The sequence below is a fragment of the Schistocerca nitens genome, chromosome 6 (assembly GCF_023898315.1).
Source record: "Schistocerca nitens isolate TAMUIC-IGC-003100 chromosome 6, iqSchNite1.1, whole genome shotgun sequence".
NCBI classification, from domain to species: Eukaryota; Metazoa; Arthropoda; class Insecta; order Orthoptera; family Acrididae; genus Schistocerca; species Schistocerca nitens.
The window spans coordinates 123251409-123273670 of record NC_064619.1 but is presented as its reverse complement, the minus strand read 5'-3'; the positions used below and the strand labels follow the sequence as shown (position 1 = coordinate 123273670).

Here is a 22262-nt window from a genome sequence, read left to right as displayed (position 1 = left end):
GAGTTTGTCAGAGAGGGTAGTAGCTCTCCAGATCATGTTACATTTTCGAGTGAGGAGAGGTTTTGTTTGCACCCACATATCTGCACCTGGGATTGTCAAAGCAAATGTTGGGTAAATAGTCACTTCAGACAGTTCATTCCTTGCGTTACCAACATGACTTTGGAACCAGAAAAAGACAACTAAGCAGCCAGTATGACTCTGGTCAGAGACCTCTCCAGGGGACACTGCCTAATAGAACACTGCAGGCGTGGATAGAGAGCTTTGTTTATTCGCAAGAAGCTGAGTACTACACAGAGGTAGCACAGTTATTGGCAGCATCTGCCATGCCAGACAGGCCTCAATGGATGAACCAGACGAAGCGTGTCAGTGTCCCATCTCTCCTCTGTCCGCTCTCACAGTCCTTCCACAATTCCCCAAATGGTAATTGCATAGTACGCCAAGAGTTGTTGGCGTCTGACCCTCAGTGTTGGATACAAGCTTCTACAGGGCTCATATAGAAATCTCCAGTTATCTGCAAATCACTGTGATGGGCAGGGTCTAACAACCTCAACACTGACAGTGCTGCTGATCCAGACAAGATAAATCAAAACTTTGTAAAACTGCAGAAGAACCGTGATTTCTAAAACCAAGGAGGTGCTGCTGAAAAATCTAAGGGTATTAAGCGTCCTCAGGCAATTTGCCTTGCGCTGGCGTATATGTGGTAACCACATTAACTTATTGTCAAATATCCTAAGCATTTAAGTTTCAATGACTTCAAGTAACTGGTTATCGAGGTAAAGTCCTGGGTGCAGGTGCACTATACTGAGTCTGCAAAAGTGCATAACACTAGTTTTTGAGGGAAAAAAATTTCAGTGCTGAAGTTGTCGCTGAGCTATAAACGTGGAAACCATAGTCCAATCAGAACGAGACCAGTGCTAGATAAATATGGAGGAGAGTAGTGCAATCCACACGTCACGAGGTGTTGGCAAGGAAACGGAGTGTTAATCTTTGCATACAGCTAATCTTTATTAGACAGTTATGGGAGAGCGATGTCAGCTGTTTATTAAAGAAGACTCACAAAACTCGGAATTCTGCTGCGACATCGAAGTTCTGGGTATGGAGGCACAGTACTGGGTCAAGACTGATCATGGTATGACGACATTTTCGCGGAAGATAATTGGAAGCCATGGGAAACAGTCCAAAAGGAGGCCCTTTGGATGGTCCTTGAAATGGGTATTCAGCGAAGGTTACAGATTGGGAGCTACACCAAAGAGAAAACTGTCGACATACAGCGCAATGGTGACCACTGGTCTCATGGAGGCCACTATTCCACTGGCGGTGGTGGGGAAGAATTTAATATTCGGCGTAGAACCATGCAGTATGCCATTCTCTTGGACCCGTGGAAAGCCAAGTGACTTTGAACGCGGTGTTATAGTCCGAGGCAGCGAGGAAGAAGGGATTTTCCCATACTACCATATCACGAGTGTACCATGAATAATCTGAAACATCTAGTGGGTTAATGCAGTTTTCAGGGCACATGGGTGAGGCTAACTGGTCGGTAGCTGTAGATGGACATTGGGTTTCTGCCTGGCTTGAGGCTTGGAACAATGATACGAGGTGTGGCTAGAAAAAAACCGGACTAGTACTGGTGAAACAATAAAACGAATGCAATAAGGCTGAAAGCCGCGTGGCCTGTCACGTGACTCGCTCCGCCTACTGCTCGAGTTTCATCTGCCTCCTGCACTCAGTCTGCCCGTGGCGTCTGTTTTAAGTAGTTGACGTTTTGTTTGTGCGTCGGAAAATGTTGAGTGTACAGAAAGAACAGCGTGTTAACATCAAATTTTGTTTCAAACTAGGAAAATCTGCAAGTGAAACGTTTGTAATGTTAAAACAAGTGTACGGCGATGATTGTTTATCGCGAACACAAGTGTTTGAGTGGTTTAAACGATTTAAAGATGGCCGCGAAGACACCAGTGATGACACTCACACTGGCAGACCATTGTCAGCAAAAACTGATGCAAACATTGAAAAAATCGGTAAACTTGTTCGACACTTTCCTTGTCAACTCCTGTTAACTCAGACACTGCTCTGATTGTTAAACGGCGATCTTGTCGAACAAGTTTACCGATTTTTTCAATGTTTGCATCAGTTTTTGCTGACAATGGTCTGCCAGTGCGAGTGTCATCACTGGTGTCTTCGCGGCCATCTTTAAATCGTTTAAACCACTCAAACACTTGTGTTCGCGATAAACAATCATCGCTGTACACTTGTTGTAACATTACAAACGTTTCACTTGCAGATTTTCCTAGTTTGAAACAAAATTTGATGTTAACACGCTGTTCTTTCTGTACACTCAACATTTTCCGACGCACAGACAAAACGTCAACTACTTAAAACAGACGCCACAGGCAGACTGAGTGCAGGAGGCAGATGAAACTCGAGCAGTAGGCGGAGCGAGAGTCACGTGACAGGCCACGCGACTTTCAGCCTTATTGCATTCGATTTATTGTTTCACCAGTACTAGTCCGGTTTTTTTCTAGCCACACCTCGTACCCTCTTGCCACTGCAAAGGTAGAACACCTAGCCCAGTACAGTCGAAGATCCTCAGTATGTGGAGCCTCTGAGTAACTTGCAGTTGCTGGATCATCTGATTATAAATCTAATCATGGTCTGGGGCCGTATTGTGTGCAGCCTGGATCAGTTCCCTGGCAGTGAAAGGTTCATTACCTAATTTGGCGCGATAGGGTGAAGTATAGGGATACGTATTTAGCCTATCATTTGAAAGGTAACCATTTAACAGGAGGACACCGACACTGTCGGAAAGTGTGTCGCAAGATTTTCACCAAGAACCGACGCATCTGTACAAATACCGCCCTAAAGGAAGGGACCCATAACAGCTGTAGATCTTTGGTGGCCCAGAAGGCTATGGATGAAGAGACATATGCTTCCGAGGAGGAGAAATAAGCGTTCCCAGCATTCATTATTAATTTGCTTAGTTAGATAGCGAGACTTACTGCAAAGCCACAGAAAAGTGAGGAGGATGATCTGTGAATGACGCCACTTGAGACATTACAAGGCTGTTCTACAATTCTGACAAGGGAACCTCCCCATCGCACCCCCCTCAGATTTAGTTATAAGTTGGCGCAGTGGATAGGCCTTGAAAAACTGAACACAGATCAATCGAGGAAACAGGAAGAAGTTGTCTGGAACTATGAAAAAAATAAGCAAAATATACAAACTGAGTAGTCCATGCACAAGATAGGCAACATCAAGGACTGTGTGAACTCAGGATCGCTGTGGTTCAGTGGTTAGCGTGAGCAGCTGTGGAGCAAGAGGTCCTTGGTTCAAGTCTTCCCTCGAGCGAAAAGTTTACTTTCTTTATTTTCACAAAGTTATGATCTGTTCGTTCGTTCATTGACGTCTCTGTTCACTGTAGTAGGTCTAGTGTCTGTGTTTTGCGACCGCACCGCAAAAACGTGCGATTATTATTGAAGTCGCGAGCTATATTTGCTGGATTCATATTGCCCACAGAATACACCTCACGTATTTAATGCACTCTCGTCCAAAGTAGCGAACAGTCAACTGCCAGCCAGGGAGCCTCGTTAGCAGCAATATTCTCTCTTCTGTGCGCTGTAGTCGAGTGACGTCGTGTGTTTCGATGTTTGTTTAGGTGTAGCGTCCCCATACTACGGCGCAGTTACCTCGCATCGGACGGACGGATAATAATTGTCTGAAAATAAAAATTTAAACTTTTCACACGAGGGAAGACTTGAACCAAGGACCTCTCGTTCCGCAGCTGCTCACGCTAACCACGGGACCACGGTGGTGCAGAGCTCACATCGTCCTTGATGTTGCCTATCTTTCGCATGGACTACTCAGTTTTTATATTTTGCTTATTGTCTTCAGTTCCACATAACTTCTTCCTGTTTTCTCGATTGATCTGTGTTCAGTTTTTCAAGGCCTATCCACTGTGCCAACTTATAACTAAACCTGAGGGGGGCGCTATGGGGAGGTTCCCTTGTGAGTAGCTGTTTCAATATATTTGGTCCACGATGGGGCTGGCCGGCAGCAGAGTGGGTGGGGTGGGGGGTGGGGGGGGGTGGGGGAGATAGCTGTTTCAGAGGCACACGTGACTGCATTGGAAACATCCCCCATCTCCTCTTTGATACTGTCTTACACTATACAACTGCACTTGGCTCTTCAGTGAGCCCAACGTGATAACTTGCATGTTAGACAATGACAAGGAAGTGACATTTACAGCAGTAAATGTCAAAGATTTTCGTGCAGTGTCCATTATAGACAAGCCATGAGATAGGGGGAAGACACTAAGGTTGATAGGCGCAAAGGTGTCATGGTGGCACTATGTGGGTATGAGTTCTGTCTCTGAGGACACAGACCAAGATTGGAAAAGGTTCATCAGTCACAAGGCCCCTACCAGATAATGTGGTTCTTCCCAATGGAGGTAGCGCACATTGATGTCGCCAAGTATGAGAAATAGGGCAGAGAGTTGTTGGATTAAGATGGCGCTCTCAAGATGAGTAAATGTCCTGCCTGGACGTAAATAGGAGTTACAAATGGTGAGCGCTGGGGTCGTTTGCACTTGGATGCTATTGCCTCCAACGTGGTATGGATGGGAATCTACTCACTGACGACATCTGTGCATAACAATGAACATACGCCTCCGGATGCCCTCTTGTGATGAGTAAGGTTCTAAAAGAATGCACAGTAACCTCAAAGAGTTTGCGAATGGTCATTAGTGAAGTGCCTGCCTTTGAGAGCAACACAGTCAAAAAACAAGAAGAAATTAATTACCGAAATTCTGGCAGGCGGCAGAGACACCAACTGCAGTTACACTGGATCATCACATTGAGGGTGACCTGGTTAGTCGTGAAGGGATCAGGAGAACAGGTCACATCTCAAGATCACTGTCACCAGTAGGGGTGGAACAACACTGATGAGCACAGATTCAGAATGCAATGGCACGGAAGAATCTGGCGCCTCCAGGGCCACCGGATTAGTCTTCTCCCGAGATTCCTCCTCCTTTTCTTTTAAAAACTTTTAGTGGTCGAGATTCTTGTGAGGGCTTAGCTACTGTCAGTGTGGGAACAGATGATGAGATGGCAGCCCTGGGACCCAATGTGTGTTGTCGCTCCTTCAGACACTGGCAAGTGTTGGGCCTCTGATGTGTGACTTCCAGGGAGAGGATTCCAAAGAGGTAGCGCCATCACCAGTAGATGTGGGGGAGGAAGAAAGGGACATCCTACAAGCAATACAAACTGTCAACATGGAATATGTCCTAGGGAGTGAGTCGGAGAAGTGACACAATCGGACTATAAATCTGCAGTATGCTCGCCAAGCATGTACTCATGAAAGAGGTGTGACCTCCCCAATAGATTAGGCATCTTATTTAAAGTATTAACAGTCTATGCATATTCAGAACCCACACACTATAAGCAACAACGGAATTTATATGTTGATGGGGTCTGATAAGCTATCGTTGTGTAATGTCAGCATGCAATAAAATGCACATATATCAGCTACACGTTTTGACCGACCCATGGGAATTGAATATCCAGCACTGTCCCGTAGTGTGGTGCCATCCGAGGGCTGCCAACATCAGTTTGAAATTTTCTATGTGCCATACTATTTTTCGAGTGTTTTCGCAAATCCCATAGAGAAGAGCGAGCCTCTGATCCAAACCTATAGTTATTGCTGTAGATTCAGAAAAGCCCTTAATAGCCAAGAGCACAAATACAATTTTATTGGTTACTGGTTTAGGTTTATCTACAAACCTCAACGAAAGTTTAGAATGTCAGAGTTTACCACAATGATTTCTTATTGTACACCCCTTGATGTTTGTGCAAACCTTATTAACAAAATAAACATAATTCCGTCTGAAAACAAGAATGATTTTGGTTAGTTACAAATTAACATTATAAAAACGAAGCAGGCTCTCCCCTAAGTGTACATCTTGAAAATAAAAATATTGAAAATCTTTATCTCATGATATAAATCAAGAAAAACAATCCTGATTCTATCTACAAGAATTTTTATTAGATTTATTATCCCAATAATTGTTATAATCCTTGTAACAACATTATCAACAAAATTAATTAATGACCGAGAAAAAAGATCACCATTTGAGTGTGCACAGGATAGAGTAGCATGGAGAGCTGCATCAAACCAGTCTCAGGACTGAAGACCACAACAACAACAACATATCTCATGAGGATGATTATCAGTGTTTAGTAGTGAGTATCTCCTTCCCCACACGGTGGAGGTCTTCAACTCTGCGAGCCATGCTCTGGATGAGACCAAGTTTATCTTGGGGTATGAGGTCCCACTCCTCAATGGTAGCTTCAGTGAGCTCCTGAAGATTGTGAGGTGGATTCGGAGGCTATGCAATGGCCATCTTCAACAGGTCCCATGTACGCTCAATTGAACTCACGTCTGGTGACTGAGCTGGCCTATGCATTTGGTTGATGTTGCATCTTTGAAGATACCAAGACACTTTTAGAGTATGGTGCGATCTTGCACTGTCATCGACTAAGATGAGGTTGTCACCGACTTCACGTCTGAAGGACCTTAAAATCGTTGTAAGGCCTCTTGGCGGCATTGGGGACCAGTGATATTGCCATAGTTGGGATTAAAGGGGTCTGCCGTCCCATTATTATTGTCGCCCAGAACATTACACTTCCACCTGCAAACGGATGGACTTCCTGAACGTATCGGCGTTCCTGGTGTTGTCTAACGCTTCTACCCAACCGAACACGTCTAGTGTCCGATGCAGACCAATCCTGGACTCATCAGGACACATGACATTACTCCTTTCTCCAATGGTCCAATGCTGACGTGCAAGAGCCCAGGTCCTTCCACTGTGTCGGTTCCATTGGTTCAGTGCAAAACTTCTCGTTAGTTTCCTGGAATGAAGACCATCCTGAGGCAATCTTCTATGCACTTTTTAGTCTGAGATACGAATCCCTGTTGCCCAGGGGAAGTCATTTCCAATATTTCTGCCAGCTGATGTTGAGCACCTATGAGCCGATAGTTGCAGGAAACGAACCTACATTGGTGCTCGGAAAACACCAAGAACCGCCTTACAAGGCAAAAACTACGTCTCCATCTATACTACACAAGCCACCTTACGGAGTTTAACTGTCACTTGGTTCTTTCTGATCCATTCGCGATGGTGCTCTTGAAGAACGACTGTGAGAGATCGAATATATCTCATTTAAATCCTTGGTTTTTAGGAGGATTATATGTAGTGGGAAGTAATATAAAGGGGAAATATGTTGGTTGAGTGTTGAAGGAACGTACGCTCTCTGAATTTTAACAGTAAAGCGTCTGCCATTGGAGGTGGAAAAGCATCTCCGTCACGCTTTCGCGCTTGCAAAGCGATCTCGTGACGAAACGCACTGCTACTCTATGGATCTTGTGTGTTTGTTCTACCTGGTATGTGTCCTAAACTGAGGAGCAATATTCAAGTCTCGGCCGAACTAGGATTTTGCAAGCTACTTCTTCCTTGAGTATTCTTTCAACAAAAGTCTGGCATTACCTTGTACTTCGTTTAGTGTCAAGTGGTCATTCCACTTTAAAACTATCCATAGACATACTCCCACGTATTAATCGACTTGGCTGCTTCCAGTGAATGTTCGGCAGTGGTGCAGTCAAACAACTACGGGTCGTCCGGCCTGTTTAACGTTTCCGTGTGTCGCCTGCCAGCCCCTGCACCAGACGTCGGTCCTCTGCAGGTCGTCCTGCGTTTAGCTACGATGAAGCGGCTTCTCTTTGTACATCATCATCATCATCATCATCATCATCATCATCATCATCATCATCATCATCTAGGGACAGCCTCTGACGTTCTCCGTTAAATTATTTGTTTAGTGCTAGCCATTAAACGTGCAACACCATGAAGGCAGCATGTAACAAAAGTAAACTTGGCATGGACTGTGTACTACATGTCTGATTTTGCATATGATTAGCATTTTATCGTGACTGCAGAAAGTAACCGGGAGTAATGCCATCTACATTCTGTCTACATGGAAAGATTACACAGCGGTTTTTTTTTTTTTCGTTCTGACATTGCATTTGAATGTTTTTCTTTGCGAGAAGATCATGTTACGCCTCGTGTAAGAATGGAGCAAGATGTTCGAAATTCTGAGAAAAGTAGGGGTAAGCTATAGGAAAAGACGGATAATATACAGTACGTACAAGATCCACGATGGAACAATAATACTGGAAGACCGAGAACGAAGTTCAGACAGCGATGTAGTCTTTCGTCCATACTATTCAATCTATACATCGAATAAGCAATGACGGAAATAAAAGAGAGGTTCAAGAGTGGGATTAAAATTCGACGTGAAAGGATATCAGTGATAAGATTCGCTGATGACACTGCTATCCTCAGTGAAAGTGAAAAAGAATTACAAGATCTGTTGAATGGAATGAACAGTCGAGTGGGTACAGAATGTGAATTGAAGTAGACCGATGAAAGACGGAAGTAACGAGAAGTAGCAGAAATGAGAACAGCGAGAAACATAACACCAGAATTGGGGATCACAAAGTAGACGAAGTTAAGGAATTCTGCTACTTAGGCAGCAAAATAAACCATGATGCACGGAGGGAAGAGAACATAAAAATCAGACTAGCACTGGCAAAAAGAACATTCCTCTCCAAGAAAATTCTACCAGTATCACACATAGGCGTTAATTTGAGGAAGAGATTTCTGAGAATGTACGTTTGCAGCGCAGCATTGTATAGTAGTGAATCATGGACGGTGGGGAAACTGGAATAGAAGGAAATTCGTGGGAAAGATCTTATGGGACGAAACTGCTGAGGTCATCGGTCCCTAAGCTTACGCACTACTTAATCTAACTCAAATTAACTTACGCTACGGACGACACACACACACACACACACACACACACACACACACACACACACACACACACACACACACACACACCCATGCTCGAGGGAGGACTCGAACCTCAGACGGAGGGAGCCGCGCGGACCGTGACAAGGCGCCCAAGACCGTGCGGCTACCCCGCGCGGCAGGAACAGAAGGAAATCGCACTATGGTGGTACAGAAGAATGTTGAAAATTAGGTGGAATCATAAGGTAAGGAAGGAGGTGGTTCTCCATAGAATCAGCGAGGAAAGAAGTACATGGAGAACACTGACAAGGAGTGGAGACAGGACGATACAACATTTGTTCAGGCATCAGGAAATGACTTTCATGGTACAAGAGGGAGCTGTAGAAAGTTAAAAACGTGGAGGAAGATAGAGACAGGAATTCTTCCAGCAAATAATTGAGGATGTAGATTGCAAGTGCTACTCTGAGACGAAAAGGATGGCACAGGACAGGAATTCGTGGTGGGCCCCATCAACCCATTCAGAAGAACGACAACTCAAAAAAATTATGAGAAACGGTTACGAACACATATCGGAAGACGCAGCAGCAGGATCATGGCCTACCGACACTGTGGTTTATCCTTCCACAATAATGCTGCTCGTGTCGGTCGGGATCCGATGACTGCTGTGCGAATATGGAACTAGGTTCAGGGCTGTGCACGATCGTACAGCCACGTCACATAATCCGCGTGAGGAAATGGGCTTGTTTGCAGCGAGACGACGTCTGTAGCTCCACCAAGTGTCAGCATGGTGACGAGTGGCAGCAGAAAGAGTCCGACTGGCAGTGGTGTGCCAAACAACGCTGATCACGGGAGTGGCACCACGCCATCTTTTCAGATGAGTCCCGTTTGTGTGTACAGCATAATGGTGGATGTATTCCTGTGTGGGTACTCTAAGGAGAGTGACTGTTGCCAGATTGCTATCATCATCCTCATACGGACCCAGCACCTGGTTCATATAGCTGCCATTTGGACAGGAGCCATTTCATTCCTGACGTATTATGACCAGTGACTGTGATCTATTTTCGAAGACTCCGCATCATTTTCTTTCAACAACATAACATACGACCGCATGTTGCCCGTGCTATCCTGACTTACCACACTGTTTGACTGTTGCCCTTGACAGCACATTCTCCAGATCATCAGGCACTGACACACTGTGTTTTATTACCTACGTACTCCTCAATTCAGTAACAGAGCTGTCTGAAACTACTTACCACTCGTATTTAGTATTTTAGACGACGGTGAGAAACTCAGTCATCTCCCGAAAGTCCATAAGACGGTATGAACCTGGTCGGCAGTATCAAATGGTTCAAATGGCTCTGAGCACTATAGGACTCAACTGCTGTGGTCGTAAGTCCCCTAGAACTTAGAACTACTTAAACCTAACTAACCTAAGGACATCACACACATCCATGCCCGAGGCAGGATTCGAACCTGCGACCGTAGCGGTCGTGCGGTTCCAGACTGTAGCGCCTTTAACCGCTCGGCCACTCCGACCGGCTCGGCAGTATCCACTGGCTTCTTGATCTCATGGACCAACAGACAGATCTTTGTTTTCGGAATCCGCGTTCACTCCTACAGTACAACTGGAATCGGATAAACTGACCCGGGTGGTTAGAGACGGATTCGATGGCAGGAAATTCGTGGCATTAGTGGATTTCATCGGCGTGTCCACGGTAAACTAAAGTTCACATAACTGAAATTTTCCATCGACTTTCTTGTGTAATACATCGGATGTTTCACATCAGCTACGTGTCAGTCAGCAGAGAACAGAGGTGGTAAAAGTTCACTTCAGCTCGCCGCTACCTGCAGCGTGGAGGCAGTTAATTCGGTGGGTGAGTCACAGTCGGCCGCAGTGTATCGGCTCCTCTCCGGAACATTCCATGGCCGCTTCCCGCGTGACATCACGTCACCAGCTGCATTCATTTCAAACTTAAATCGCTTGTGGTTCGTTACAATTTCAAATTTAATAATACACGATCATTTCCAGAATGAAATTTTTACTCTGCTGCGGAGTGTGCGCTGATTTTAAACTTCCGGACAGATTAAAACAGTCTGCCGGACCGAGACTCGAACTCTGCACCTTTGCCTTTGGCGAGCAAGCTGAAGTTTGGGAGGTAGGATAAGAGGTACTGGTGGAAGTAAAGCTGAGTCGTACGTGAGTCGTGCTTGGATAGCTCAGATGGTACAGCACTTGCCCGCGAAAGACAAAGGTCCTTAGTTCGTTCTCGGTCCGGCACACAGTTTGAAGCTAGCAAGAAGTTTCAATACACGATAAATATAGTTAAAAAAATGGCCGTACTTTTCAACCATGCCCATAAAGCGTGGTCTCTGGTTATAACAACATCTAAAAAATGCACCGAAGTAGTTCAAAGAAGGGCGACTCGTTTTTTGTTATCACGAAAAAGTTCAGAGAAAGTCATGGTCTTGAGCGATCTTGGATTGTAACAATTCAAGACAGGCATTTTTAATTGTGGTTAAATCATTCTACGAAATTTCAGTCAACATCTTACTCCGAATGTCAAAATTTTTGCTGCCTTCCACTAGCATATAAAAGGTACACAAGTTGCGTTAAGCACTGAGGGAGGAAGCTTATGTACACTGTTGCTCAACTCAAAAACACGACCAGATCATTGCAACAATATATGACAGATCAAATGAAATTTTAGAACATATGATGTTCAGCAGTTATCTCTTAGCAATAATAAACATTAATAAAATTAAAACAATCTACAGGAAACACGTTGCCTTAAGCGCAAGTACCACAAAATCCAAATAAAACAGAAAAATAAAACGAAAACTCTGTCATTCAGTAAAGTACTGGAAGAAGCGTGGTGTGGTGTGGTTTTTTCACGGGTGACAGAAATACAAGCGATTCTCTTTTGACCAAGAACAAAGATTATGACCAGAACAACTCCAGTTACACTGTAGCTGTTCTATATTTTCTGTGCGCCGGTGTCTGTGACTTGCAGGCTACAAAATAATGCACAACGGCAGAGAGGCACCCTGTTTGTCGAAGCCCACATTTCACAATGCCTCTTCATAAGCTACAGAATCCACTGTAGCGACACACTTCCGAAAGGCCCTTCTTTTTAGGTTTTAAAAGTTATCACTTTTTATGTATTTCAGTGAAAGTTAGCGACAGCTTCCAACTAAATGATTTAAACTTCGTTCTGTTACATAGTCAGCGCCCAGTACACAAATTTGCTTTTATTGACAAGTGTAACTGAGGTTGCCTGTATCCAGTTAATACGAATATCCTTGTAAAACGAAAACTTTTGTCACCTTACCTAGGCGTAGTGTAGTCGACCAATTATGACGCCTTATTTAATTCGAAATAAATAGATTAACAGGTTCAAAAATGGCTCTAAGCGCTATGGGACTTAACATCTGAGATCAGTCCCCTAGACTTAGGACTACGTAAACCTAACTAACTAAAGGACATCACAGACATCCATGCCCGAGGCAGGATTCGAACCTGCGACCGTAGCAGCAGCATGGTTCCGGACTGAAGCGCCTAGAACCGCTCGGCCACAGCGGCCGGGGATGAACAAGTTTCGCCACAATTAATCTGGTCATTTTATAAACACAAATCGCCAACTAGTTTAAGTTCCTAATGGATGTGTAAAAAAGAATTAGGAGGCATACTAACCTCAGATTAGCAAGAACAAAACTATGGCTGAACATTAAATAGCATACAGATGAAGGGATGAAAGATGTTATGGTCCCGTTGATATCCATATCAGCAGGTGAGGATCACTGTTTCGGATGAGAGAGAGGTGACACAAAAAGGGCCGTGTCTTCCTCAAAGGAATCATTGCATCTTTTCTTTTTAATTGCGTAAACTAGAGAAAACCTACACCAACGTGGCCAACGTTTAGTTTATTAAGTTAATGTACACGTATATAGTTAATGTAGACAAATAAAAGGGAAACTTATAGGACTGTCCTATCACTTGCCGGATGTGGATTTGAATAGGATCTGCGAGGAAAATGGTTCTGCAAATGTGGTGAAACTGCAAATGTGGTGAAACAATCTGGAAAAAATACAGACGACTTGCACCTGGCAGAATGCGCTATGTTGACCGTGTGGCATGTATTTGGCGCCTTTCGTCCTAAAGTATTATATTAATAAATAAATTTAAAAACGCAAGTCTTGCATTCTTATTTAGCAGTGGCAGACGTCTACTAAGAAACAAGTTGCGGTTCCTACGATCCTCACATTCGTGTTTGATGATTCCGATCGATCGGGCAAGCTTGCGCCATGACATTTGGCCCCGTCATACAACTGACTCTCGAGAAGAAAGACATTTAAGAATGGTTGCAAAATTAACGGCCAAAGCAAAGAATCTTAAGCATGAAACTAATTTATCGTCAGTTTCACAAATGAAATTTGGGGTCTGGTAATGGAACTATTTGTTTACCCACATTTAGGAGATTTTTCAATGATTGTGCATGTTGTTACTGTGTTTAACGTGAAAAGTGATTTGATGGACTCTCCACGATAAGCCTCTTCATCTCTGCATAACTACTGCAACAAATGCTCAGGTGACAAAAGTCATCGGACAGCGTTATGCACGTATACAGATGGCGGTAGTAAAGGTCAGTGCATTGGCAGAGCTGTCAATTTCATTAGGGAATTCATGTGAAAAGGTTTCCGACGTGATTACAGCTGCGGTATGGTAGTCGGAGCTAGATGCATGGGACATTTCATTTCCAAAATCGTTAGGGAATCCAGTATTCAAGATCTACAGCGTCAAGAGTGTGCCGAGAATAACAAATTTCAGGAATTTTCTCCCATCACAGACAACACAGGAGGACCTTCACTGCCACCGACGGCAGAGGCATTTGCGTAGAGTTCTTAACGGCAGCAGACAAGCAATACTGCGTGAAATAACCGCAGAAATCAAAGAGTTACATATGACAAACGAATCCATTAGGGCAGTGCGACGAAATTTGGTGTTAATGGGCCACGACAACGGACGACCGACCCGAGTTCCTTTGCTAACAGCACATCGCCTCTCCTGGGCTTGTGACCAAATCGGTTGGATCCTAGGGGGCTGGTCAGATGAGTCCCGATTTCAGTTGGTAAGGGCTGATGGTAGCGTTCCAGTGTGGCACTAATCCCATGAAGCCATGGAGCCGCGTTGTCAACGAGGCACTGTGCAAACTGCTGGTGGCTCCCGATGTGGGCTGTGTTGGTCATCTGGCCCAACTGAACCGATTATTATCTGGAAACGGTTATGGTCGGCTACTTGGAGACCATTTACAGCTATTCATAGACTTCATGTTCCCAAACAACGATGGAATTTTTACGGATGACAATGAGCCATGTCATCGGGCCACAATTGTTCGCCATTGGTTTGAAGAACGTTCAGGACACTTCGAGAGACTGATTTGGCCACCCAACGGAGGCAACATGGATCAATACTTCTGAGGGGATTTCCAACGATTTGTTGAGTCCATGTCATGTCGAGCTGCTGCACCATGCCAGGTAAGAGGAGGGTCCGACATGGTATCAGCAGGTATGCCACGACTTTTGTCAACTTACTGTATATCCACTTGAACCTACTTACTGCTTTGCTCTGCCTGCACAAGCTTTCCCCCCCACACTTCCTTCTATTTACAAATCTCTCTTCCTTGATACCTCCTGTGAGTCAAGTTGTGCCAGAAACAACTTATCCTGATTCAGTACCTCTTCGTGGTACTACCCTTAAACATTCTCTTTTTAACATCTCGTTTCAAAAATTTATATTCTCGTGTGTACTGTTTATCATCCACACTGCACTTCCACAGAAATACTTTACGACTTTCTGAGACAAATTTATGTTATTTTATCCATAATGGATCTCATTCGATGTTAAAATGTTTCTCTTTCTCAGGAAATATTTTCTTGCTATTGACAATCTGCTTTTTATATCCTCTTTACTTCGGCTATGGTCAGTTATTTCGCTGCTCAACCAGTAAACCTTTTTAACTAATTTCAGTTTCTCATTCCTTAACCTAATTCTTTGGGCGGAGCTTGATCTGTTCCTACTACACTCCCCTACCCTTGTTTTACACTATCTCATTTAAGGCCACTGGTTAGTTTCATGTTCTGTTGACCATTTGCACAATTAAGCATAATGACGTGCAACGAGTCGTTTTAGACTCACATTACACGTTGATATCTAAATATACATACCCACTGATCATCTGCAATTTTTTTAGAGTACAGTTGTGAGTGAATAATTCCTGCACAAACTAGAAATTCTTCTGCAGGGTAGACTTGTCAAGAAGAAACTTTTCAATTTGTTTTCAAATTTAACTTGCTGTCAGGCATTTTATACCATTGGGTAAGTGACTAAAAAGTATGGTGGCAACATTGTGCACGTCTTTTACATGCTAAAGACATCCTTAATGTGGTGTAATAAATGTCACTTTTTCTTCCGGTATTGTGATTAGCTACATCACAGTCCTTTTTGAACTGGATTGGATTTTTACAGCGCACTTCACGAGGGATTAATATACTGTGAGGCAGTAGCCGAAATGCCTATGTCTACGACATGAGTGTGTAAGCACCACATATTATTCTTACAGCACAGACTTTCCTTCTCAACGATAGTTACCCTAGAATATTAAGGAGTATGAAATTATTGAATACAAGTATGCAACGTATGTCAACTTATTGACTTGCCTCTCCCCAAGGTCTGCAAATGATTCTAAGTGCACTCGTGGCTGAACTGAGTTGTTTCAGGAGTTCCGAAACGTGTTCTTTCCACTTTAATCTGTCAATACAGACATCTAAGTATTTTGAAGTTACTCTCCTATTTATTACTTACTGAACATGTGTTAAACTTATCACTGATGTAGTACCTCTAGACGTGCAGAACTGAGTATGTTGTCTCTTTGAAATTTAGAGTGAGACCATTCGCAGAAAACTGTCCATTCCTCTCAAATGTTCGGTCTCGGACAGATTTACAACGCCCGTCGACACACCTTAAAGTTTTTATTTCTGCTCTCCGAACTTTAATTCCCTTTCCAAATTTGTGTTTCCCTTACTGCTTGCTTTATTTACAGATTGAATATCACAGGGAATTGGCTACAATCCTGTCTCGGTCCCTTCACTACCACTTGTTCAGTTAGTTGTCTCTCAGTATAAGCTGTAAATAACGTTTCACTCCAGGGTAACTTATTGCGCCACGGGTGTCAGCAAATTGTCTAACAAGTCTTCAATGCGATTCGGTACCACCTGTGAATTTACTTTCTTTATAGATGGCGAGATGACACTGAACTGTGGCAGAATGGTCGACTTCGTTTGTGGTCGGTATCTACAACTTAAAACATAGTAATATAACAACGGCTTCACTACAAGCATCGTATGTAAACAGTGCTTTTAGGCGTTGTTCTTTGAGTAAAGTGTCTTCTCGTAGTGGTTGAGACATCGCCAGAGTATTTTAAACACAAGTCTCAGATTCCAAAGCAGTAGACGAATGAGTGTCCGAAAAATTCTGACAGGTCACAGCATAAACTCCATTAAAAATATTGTGCCACTTAAAAAGCAGAGGTCTCGGCGCGCGGAGAAATTCTCACAAGGGAACCTCCCCATCGCACCCCCCTCAGATTTAGTTATAACTTGACTCAGTGGATAGGCCTTGATAAACTGAACACAGATCAATTGAGAAAACAGGAAGAAATTGTGTGGAACTATGAAAAAATAAGCAAAATATACAAACTTAGTAGTCCATGGGAAATATAGGCAACATCAAGGAGAACATAAGCTCAGGAGCGCCGTGGTCCCGTGGTAGCGTGAGCAGCTACTGAATGAGAGGTCCTTGGTTCAAGTCTTCCCACCAGTGAAAATTTTACCTTCTTTATTTTTGCATAGTTATTATCTATCTGTCAGTTCGTTCACTGACGTCTCTGTTCACTGTAATAAGTTTAGTGTCTGCGTTTTGCGACCGCACCGCAAAACCGTGCGATTAGTAGACGAAAGGAGGTGCCTCTCCAATGGGAACCGAAAACATTTGATCGTAAGGTCATAGGTCAACCGATTCCTCCACAGGAAAACACATCTGATATATTCTATACGACACTGGTGACGGCATGTGCGTCACATGACAAGAATATGTTGTCGACCCACCTAACTTTTACACTTGGCGAATGGGTAAAAAGATTCTTCTACCTTGCCCGATTTAGGTTTTCTTGTGGATGTGATAGTCACTCCCAAAAAAGTGATGAAAACATAAGAGTTTGTCACATAAACTGAAAATAAAAAATTAGTATTCTCTCGATGGAAGATTTGAACCAAGGACCTTTCATTCCGCAGCTGCTCACGTTGTCAGGAGACCACGGCGCTTCTGCGGTCCCTGTGTCCTTGATGTTGCCTATCTTCCCATGAACTACTCAGTTTGTATATTTTGCTTATTTTTTGACAGTTCCACACAACTTCTTCCTGATTTCTCAATTGATCTGTGTTCAGCTTTTCAAGGCCTATCCACAGTGCCAACTTATAACTAAATCTGAGCGGGGTGCGATGGGGAGGTTCCCTTGTCAGTGCGTTCCAGTATTGTAAAATAGCGATATTAGTCCCCACCATTAGTGGCAGTACCTTTCGACACCTGTGGCTGCGGTATAAACTTTTGTTTCACATGCTGATCATTATTACAACAAATTCCACTTGAAACAGGTGTCGTTTTAAGTGCTTTAGCATTGGGGACTTCGTCTCGCAAATACTGCACACATTTCTCGTGTGTATAATGTACGTATTGACAGCAGACACGATAACATTAAAACAAAGAATGATAAATTGTGTGTTTAGCTTGCTAATGTGGTTACAATCTGTGCATACGATGATTAGTTGTAGCTGTTTTTAAAGGGTAGCCACTTTTTTATGGAGCCGGAGTTTGCAGTCGGTAGATCTTAAACTTGCGTCTCCGCACGTCTAGCTGTGCTGAAGACGTCAGAAAGCCTCAGAAACGACAACTAGAGCTCTGCTGCAGTAACATCGATCGGCAATAGCGCTGTCTGCGGGACCGGAAGCAGCAAGTTGCAAGTTCGAGCACACAGCCTTCTTCACTAAATTCTTTGACTGTGACTTTAGTTAAAGGAGACATCATATGAATTACTGAACCGTACAACTTCATAAAAATATTTGAAAGAGTCCACTGTTAGACCAGTAGAACTTTAAATGTGTCACTATTCCAATATGACAATGCACGTAGACAATTTTTAAGTAACCTGTTGAGATATGAAACAACTTTTTCTCGTTAAAAAAGCTAACTACTTTGATCAACTTATAAATCCAGGAACTGCTGAAAATTTTTTCTTTTACAGGATTAGACAGAGAAAATACACCATGTACCCTTCTCTGATTGTAACGTAACACATTTTTCTACGTTGTATCTGGAGATGATGTGGGACTAAAACTGAACCCTGAAGGCAAAAACGAAATGAAATATACGCAAACTGCGTAAAACAATCCCTCGCAACCACTAAACTGTCGCGCTTTCAACAGGACAAATTTTAGTTCTCATTCATGGGTATCTTCCTGAAGATCACAAACCCAAGTGCGTTCGATTTTGTTTGACTATACACCATCACAATGCGTCGTAGCATACGCCATGAAATTACCTATTTCACAAGTACTTTATCAGAAGCATGATCGTATATATCATCCAGCATATTAAATGTGCTGATCGTCAGTACGGTGATGAGCTATATCCCACAATACAAATGAAATTAAGTAGATGATTCTGCCTATAACGCAGCAGCACTCCTGTTGCTGACAATATGATTCGAGCTTGGTGCTGTCGTGCTGCGGCGGATGTGACGTCACGGATGGACTGATGCATGCACGCAGCGTCCATGCGGTAGAAGGGCATGTTAATTGAACGCCCGCGCAATACGCACTGACGGACCAGACAGACAGCGCTACGCCTGCTCGTCTACAGACCTAATAGCATGTGCAAATTATCACGAGCTCGAGTCATGTGCTAAGTGACGTGCGTGATATGTCGTAGTGTAAGCACGGATGTGCTCGCGTGTAGCCGCGATAAAGCTGTGGGATCTCCTCCGGGAAATAGAAGCCTGCAAGTTCTTCACGCACCCGCAGAATTACCATTAGTATCGAGCACAAAACTCTACCCTTAAGCATATAGGAGACTATGAACTGGCTACTAATATGAATCCACATTACAGGACATCGCTGCAAGTTTAAGGTGAAAAGCACTCTCAGTTCGCGGAGACAATCTTAGCCGGTCTGAGCAGTAATGATTTACACTGTCTTTTGTATGTTTCCATTGTCCTCCAGAAAGGAAATTATGCTCTATTTTTTTATGTTACAACTACACGCTGATTTGGTGGAAGCTAATATCACGCGTTTCCCCCTATATATTAACACACACGGACATCAGACATCATGATACTAGGGTACAATAAGACATAACTTCCCAGGTACTGCTATCATATCATGGCAAATTAGTATTTGTAGATACATCACTATTCTGTGACATTAGGCCAACGGCGACTTCATCGGTGTCACTTGAACTACAAAACACACTAGTCACCCAAGTTACCACTGAACTATATTGTGCTAATGTTTCTATCTACAATATACTTCATTCTATGCTCAAATTATCAAGGCAAAAGCTATAGGCACTAATTCTTAGTTACAAGATCTAAGCAACGTGAGTATAACGGCGGCTGCGATGAATAATAAAAGGTTACTTACATGCTGAAAGACAAATCGGAAGCACCAGTCTGATGAGTGTAAATGACAGCAAATACTGTGTCATCTTCCTGAGTTACTGCGCCTGAAATAAGGAACATGTATGATACACCAACTAGCCAAAATACAAAATATGCCTACCGGTACTCCTGGAAAGTCTATTAACCTGCACATCACGTATTTTCATTCAAACTACTCAATTCATCGGAAAAATACAGTGTCTTAAGCAAACTAAATGGTTGAACAAGGCAATTAACAGCTTCAGCATAGCAGCATCTACATAGATACTGAAGGCCGTTTGATTTTGTAGATGCTTGTATCAGTTCCCAACCGCTGGTTTGTAGTAAGGAGTGCTTTTGGTATCTTTTTTTATGCAACCGGTGTTGTTCGTTAGTATAATATCGTCATAACTGATTCCCCTTAATTTATAAATACAAATTTCGTTGAAGATACAAAAACAAAACGTTCGTTGTTGACAACCGGTCGTGTATGCATGTTTTATTTACTGCTCAGCAGAAACGAGAAGAACAAAGTCCATCGCAGCTAGATATATCTACGACGTATCTACCTTTCGTCTTCCAGGCAAATTTATTTCCACGAATAAAATGTTTCGAGATAAGTTAAGACGCCGTCGCTATATTTCCGTACCACGTTTTAAATATTAGCAATCCAATTTTTAAACAGTTGACAAAGATCCAACAAACGTACATCCACCTAACCGAGTATTACGCTATTCTAGACGTCTTACAAAACAATTTTAGAAACAGCACCTTACCTTCAAAGCGGGAAGTTTATATCTGGTATGAAACACATTCAACAGCGGCGTTAAGCGGAAAAATCACGGAGCTTGTGGACTATTTTCTTGTTTAAAAACTATGTCCTTCTAACAGTCACTCATTTCGACGTAAATATTTACAAGAAAAATTATTCGGTTATGTTATTAAACAGTCATTTACACAACGGCACTCTAAGCCTCCCTACGGCACTATACACTGACGTCTTCTGAGCCCTAGCAGAAAACACACAACGCCGAGCCAAAGTACGTCACTAGCAAAGATACCGCACTGCAATCTCGATATTTCTCTCTGGCTTCAACGTACATCTCTGGAAACGTGAAAACACGATACGACAGCTTCTCTTTGAAATGTTTTTTCATGGCTGACGTTGAAGCTAATAAGGTAATCGTTACTGACACTTGCAAAACACAATCTTCTACCTAAAATACATTTTAGTTGAGATGAAGAACAATTCCCATCGTTTTCTTACAGTTGCAGGAACGATGGAGCTAGTACTTGCGTTAATATTGTGAAATGATTCGCGGCTAGAGATTAAGGTGAAACCGGCCTACTATAATCATGTATTATTGTTATTATTATCACTTTAAATTATCTTTATTTCAACGAGAAGAGTGAAAACAATGGGACATAAAGCTTTGAAAATTCCTCCCAGGACAATTATTGGGTGAGATGGCGCAAAGATTAGAGAGCTATGTTTACAATAGGGAGGAGCAGGGTTCAGATCCCCGTCCGTCCAACCAGTTTTCTCCGAAACTACTTGTGAAAATGGTCCATTTGAAGGGATCATAGCACATTTCTGCATCATTCTAAATCTTGATCCATACTCAGCAAACTACCGTGAAGAGCATGGCAGAGTGTATTTCCCTCCGTAACAAGCATCAGAATTTGACCTCCTTCACTTTTAGAGTGCGAGAAGTATAACAGCATAAATGTGTCTGCTTGAACATTAATTCATGTAATCTAATCTTCATTGTCCCTGTGGGAACGAAATGTAGGAGGCTGTAGTATATCCCTTGGTTCCTCAGTTGATATCAGTTCTTGGAACTGGCTTCGCTTGGTAGTTGACAACTAGATACTAGCTTTTGGCAATTTACACTTGTTCATTGACAGTTCCCTGTGTGTAAAACAAATCTGTGGCCGTTTGTGCTGGTATTCTTGGTATACATTCAATATCTCCTGTCAATCCTATTTGCTATGGCCCCCAAACATTTGTTCAATATCTTAGCGTGTGTTTCACGAGTGTTTTCTAGCAAATTAACCCCCTTCTGGAGAGGTGGCGTTTTACCAGCATCCTAATGATGAATCACCTGCTTTACCTATGAATGAACCTATGTGACTTATCCATCTTTATAAACATAGACTGTTACACCCAGGTATTTGTATAAGATCACAGATTCAGCTTCTGGCTCATTGAATTGTTGTCACAGGATGCAACAGTTTTGTGGTTTATGCAGCACATAGTTATACGCGAGAAGAAAATTATCTTTCTTTGGATCATTCTCCTATGAAGTTCTAGATCTAGAATTCTGCAGCTTTTTCAGGCAGTACTTCATTGGAGGCAACTGTATTATTTGCAAGACTTCTGATGTTACTATTAATATTGTCTGCCAAATCATACACTTTTCTGGGGCAGTCCTGAAGTGTCTGCAACATCCATTGATAACCATCCATCCAAAATAACATACTGTGTCCTTTCTAGAAAGTAATTCTCAAATGAATCATACATTTTGTTTTGTACAACATAGGATAGTATTTTGTTACCAAGTATTGGTGTGCCACTTACTCACATCTTAGAGAATACTGCATCTGCTTATTAACTCGATCAGTTGCTTTCAGGATGTCATGCACAGAAAGTATGAGTT

The 22262-nt window shown here is 42.8% G+C and overlaps 1 protein-coding gene across 1 annotated transcript in view; it reads right to left on the bottom strand.

The window, feature by feature from the left end:
* LOC126263224 (piezo-type mechanosensitive ion channel component) overlaps positions 1 to 20520 on the bottom strand; it is a 686714-nt gene extending 666194 nt beyond the window's left edge. Inside the window, exons 1-2 of the mRNA XM_049960308.1 lie at positions 20379 to 20520; positions 19607 to 19688 (exon numbers count right to left, since the gene is read on the bottom strand). Coding sequence (XP_049816265.1) covers positions 19607 to 19670 — 64 coding nt within the window. The 5' untranslated portion in view covers positions 19671 to 19688; positions 20379 to 20520. The remainder of the gene's footprint in view (positions 1 to 19606; positions 19689 to 20378) is intronic.
* Positions 20521 to 22262: the final 1742 nt, after the last annotated feature.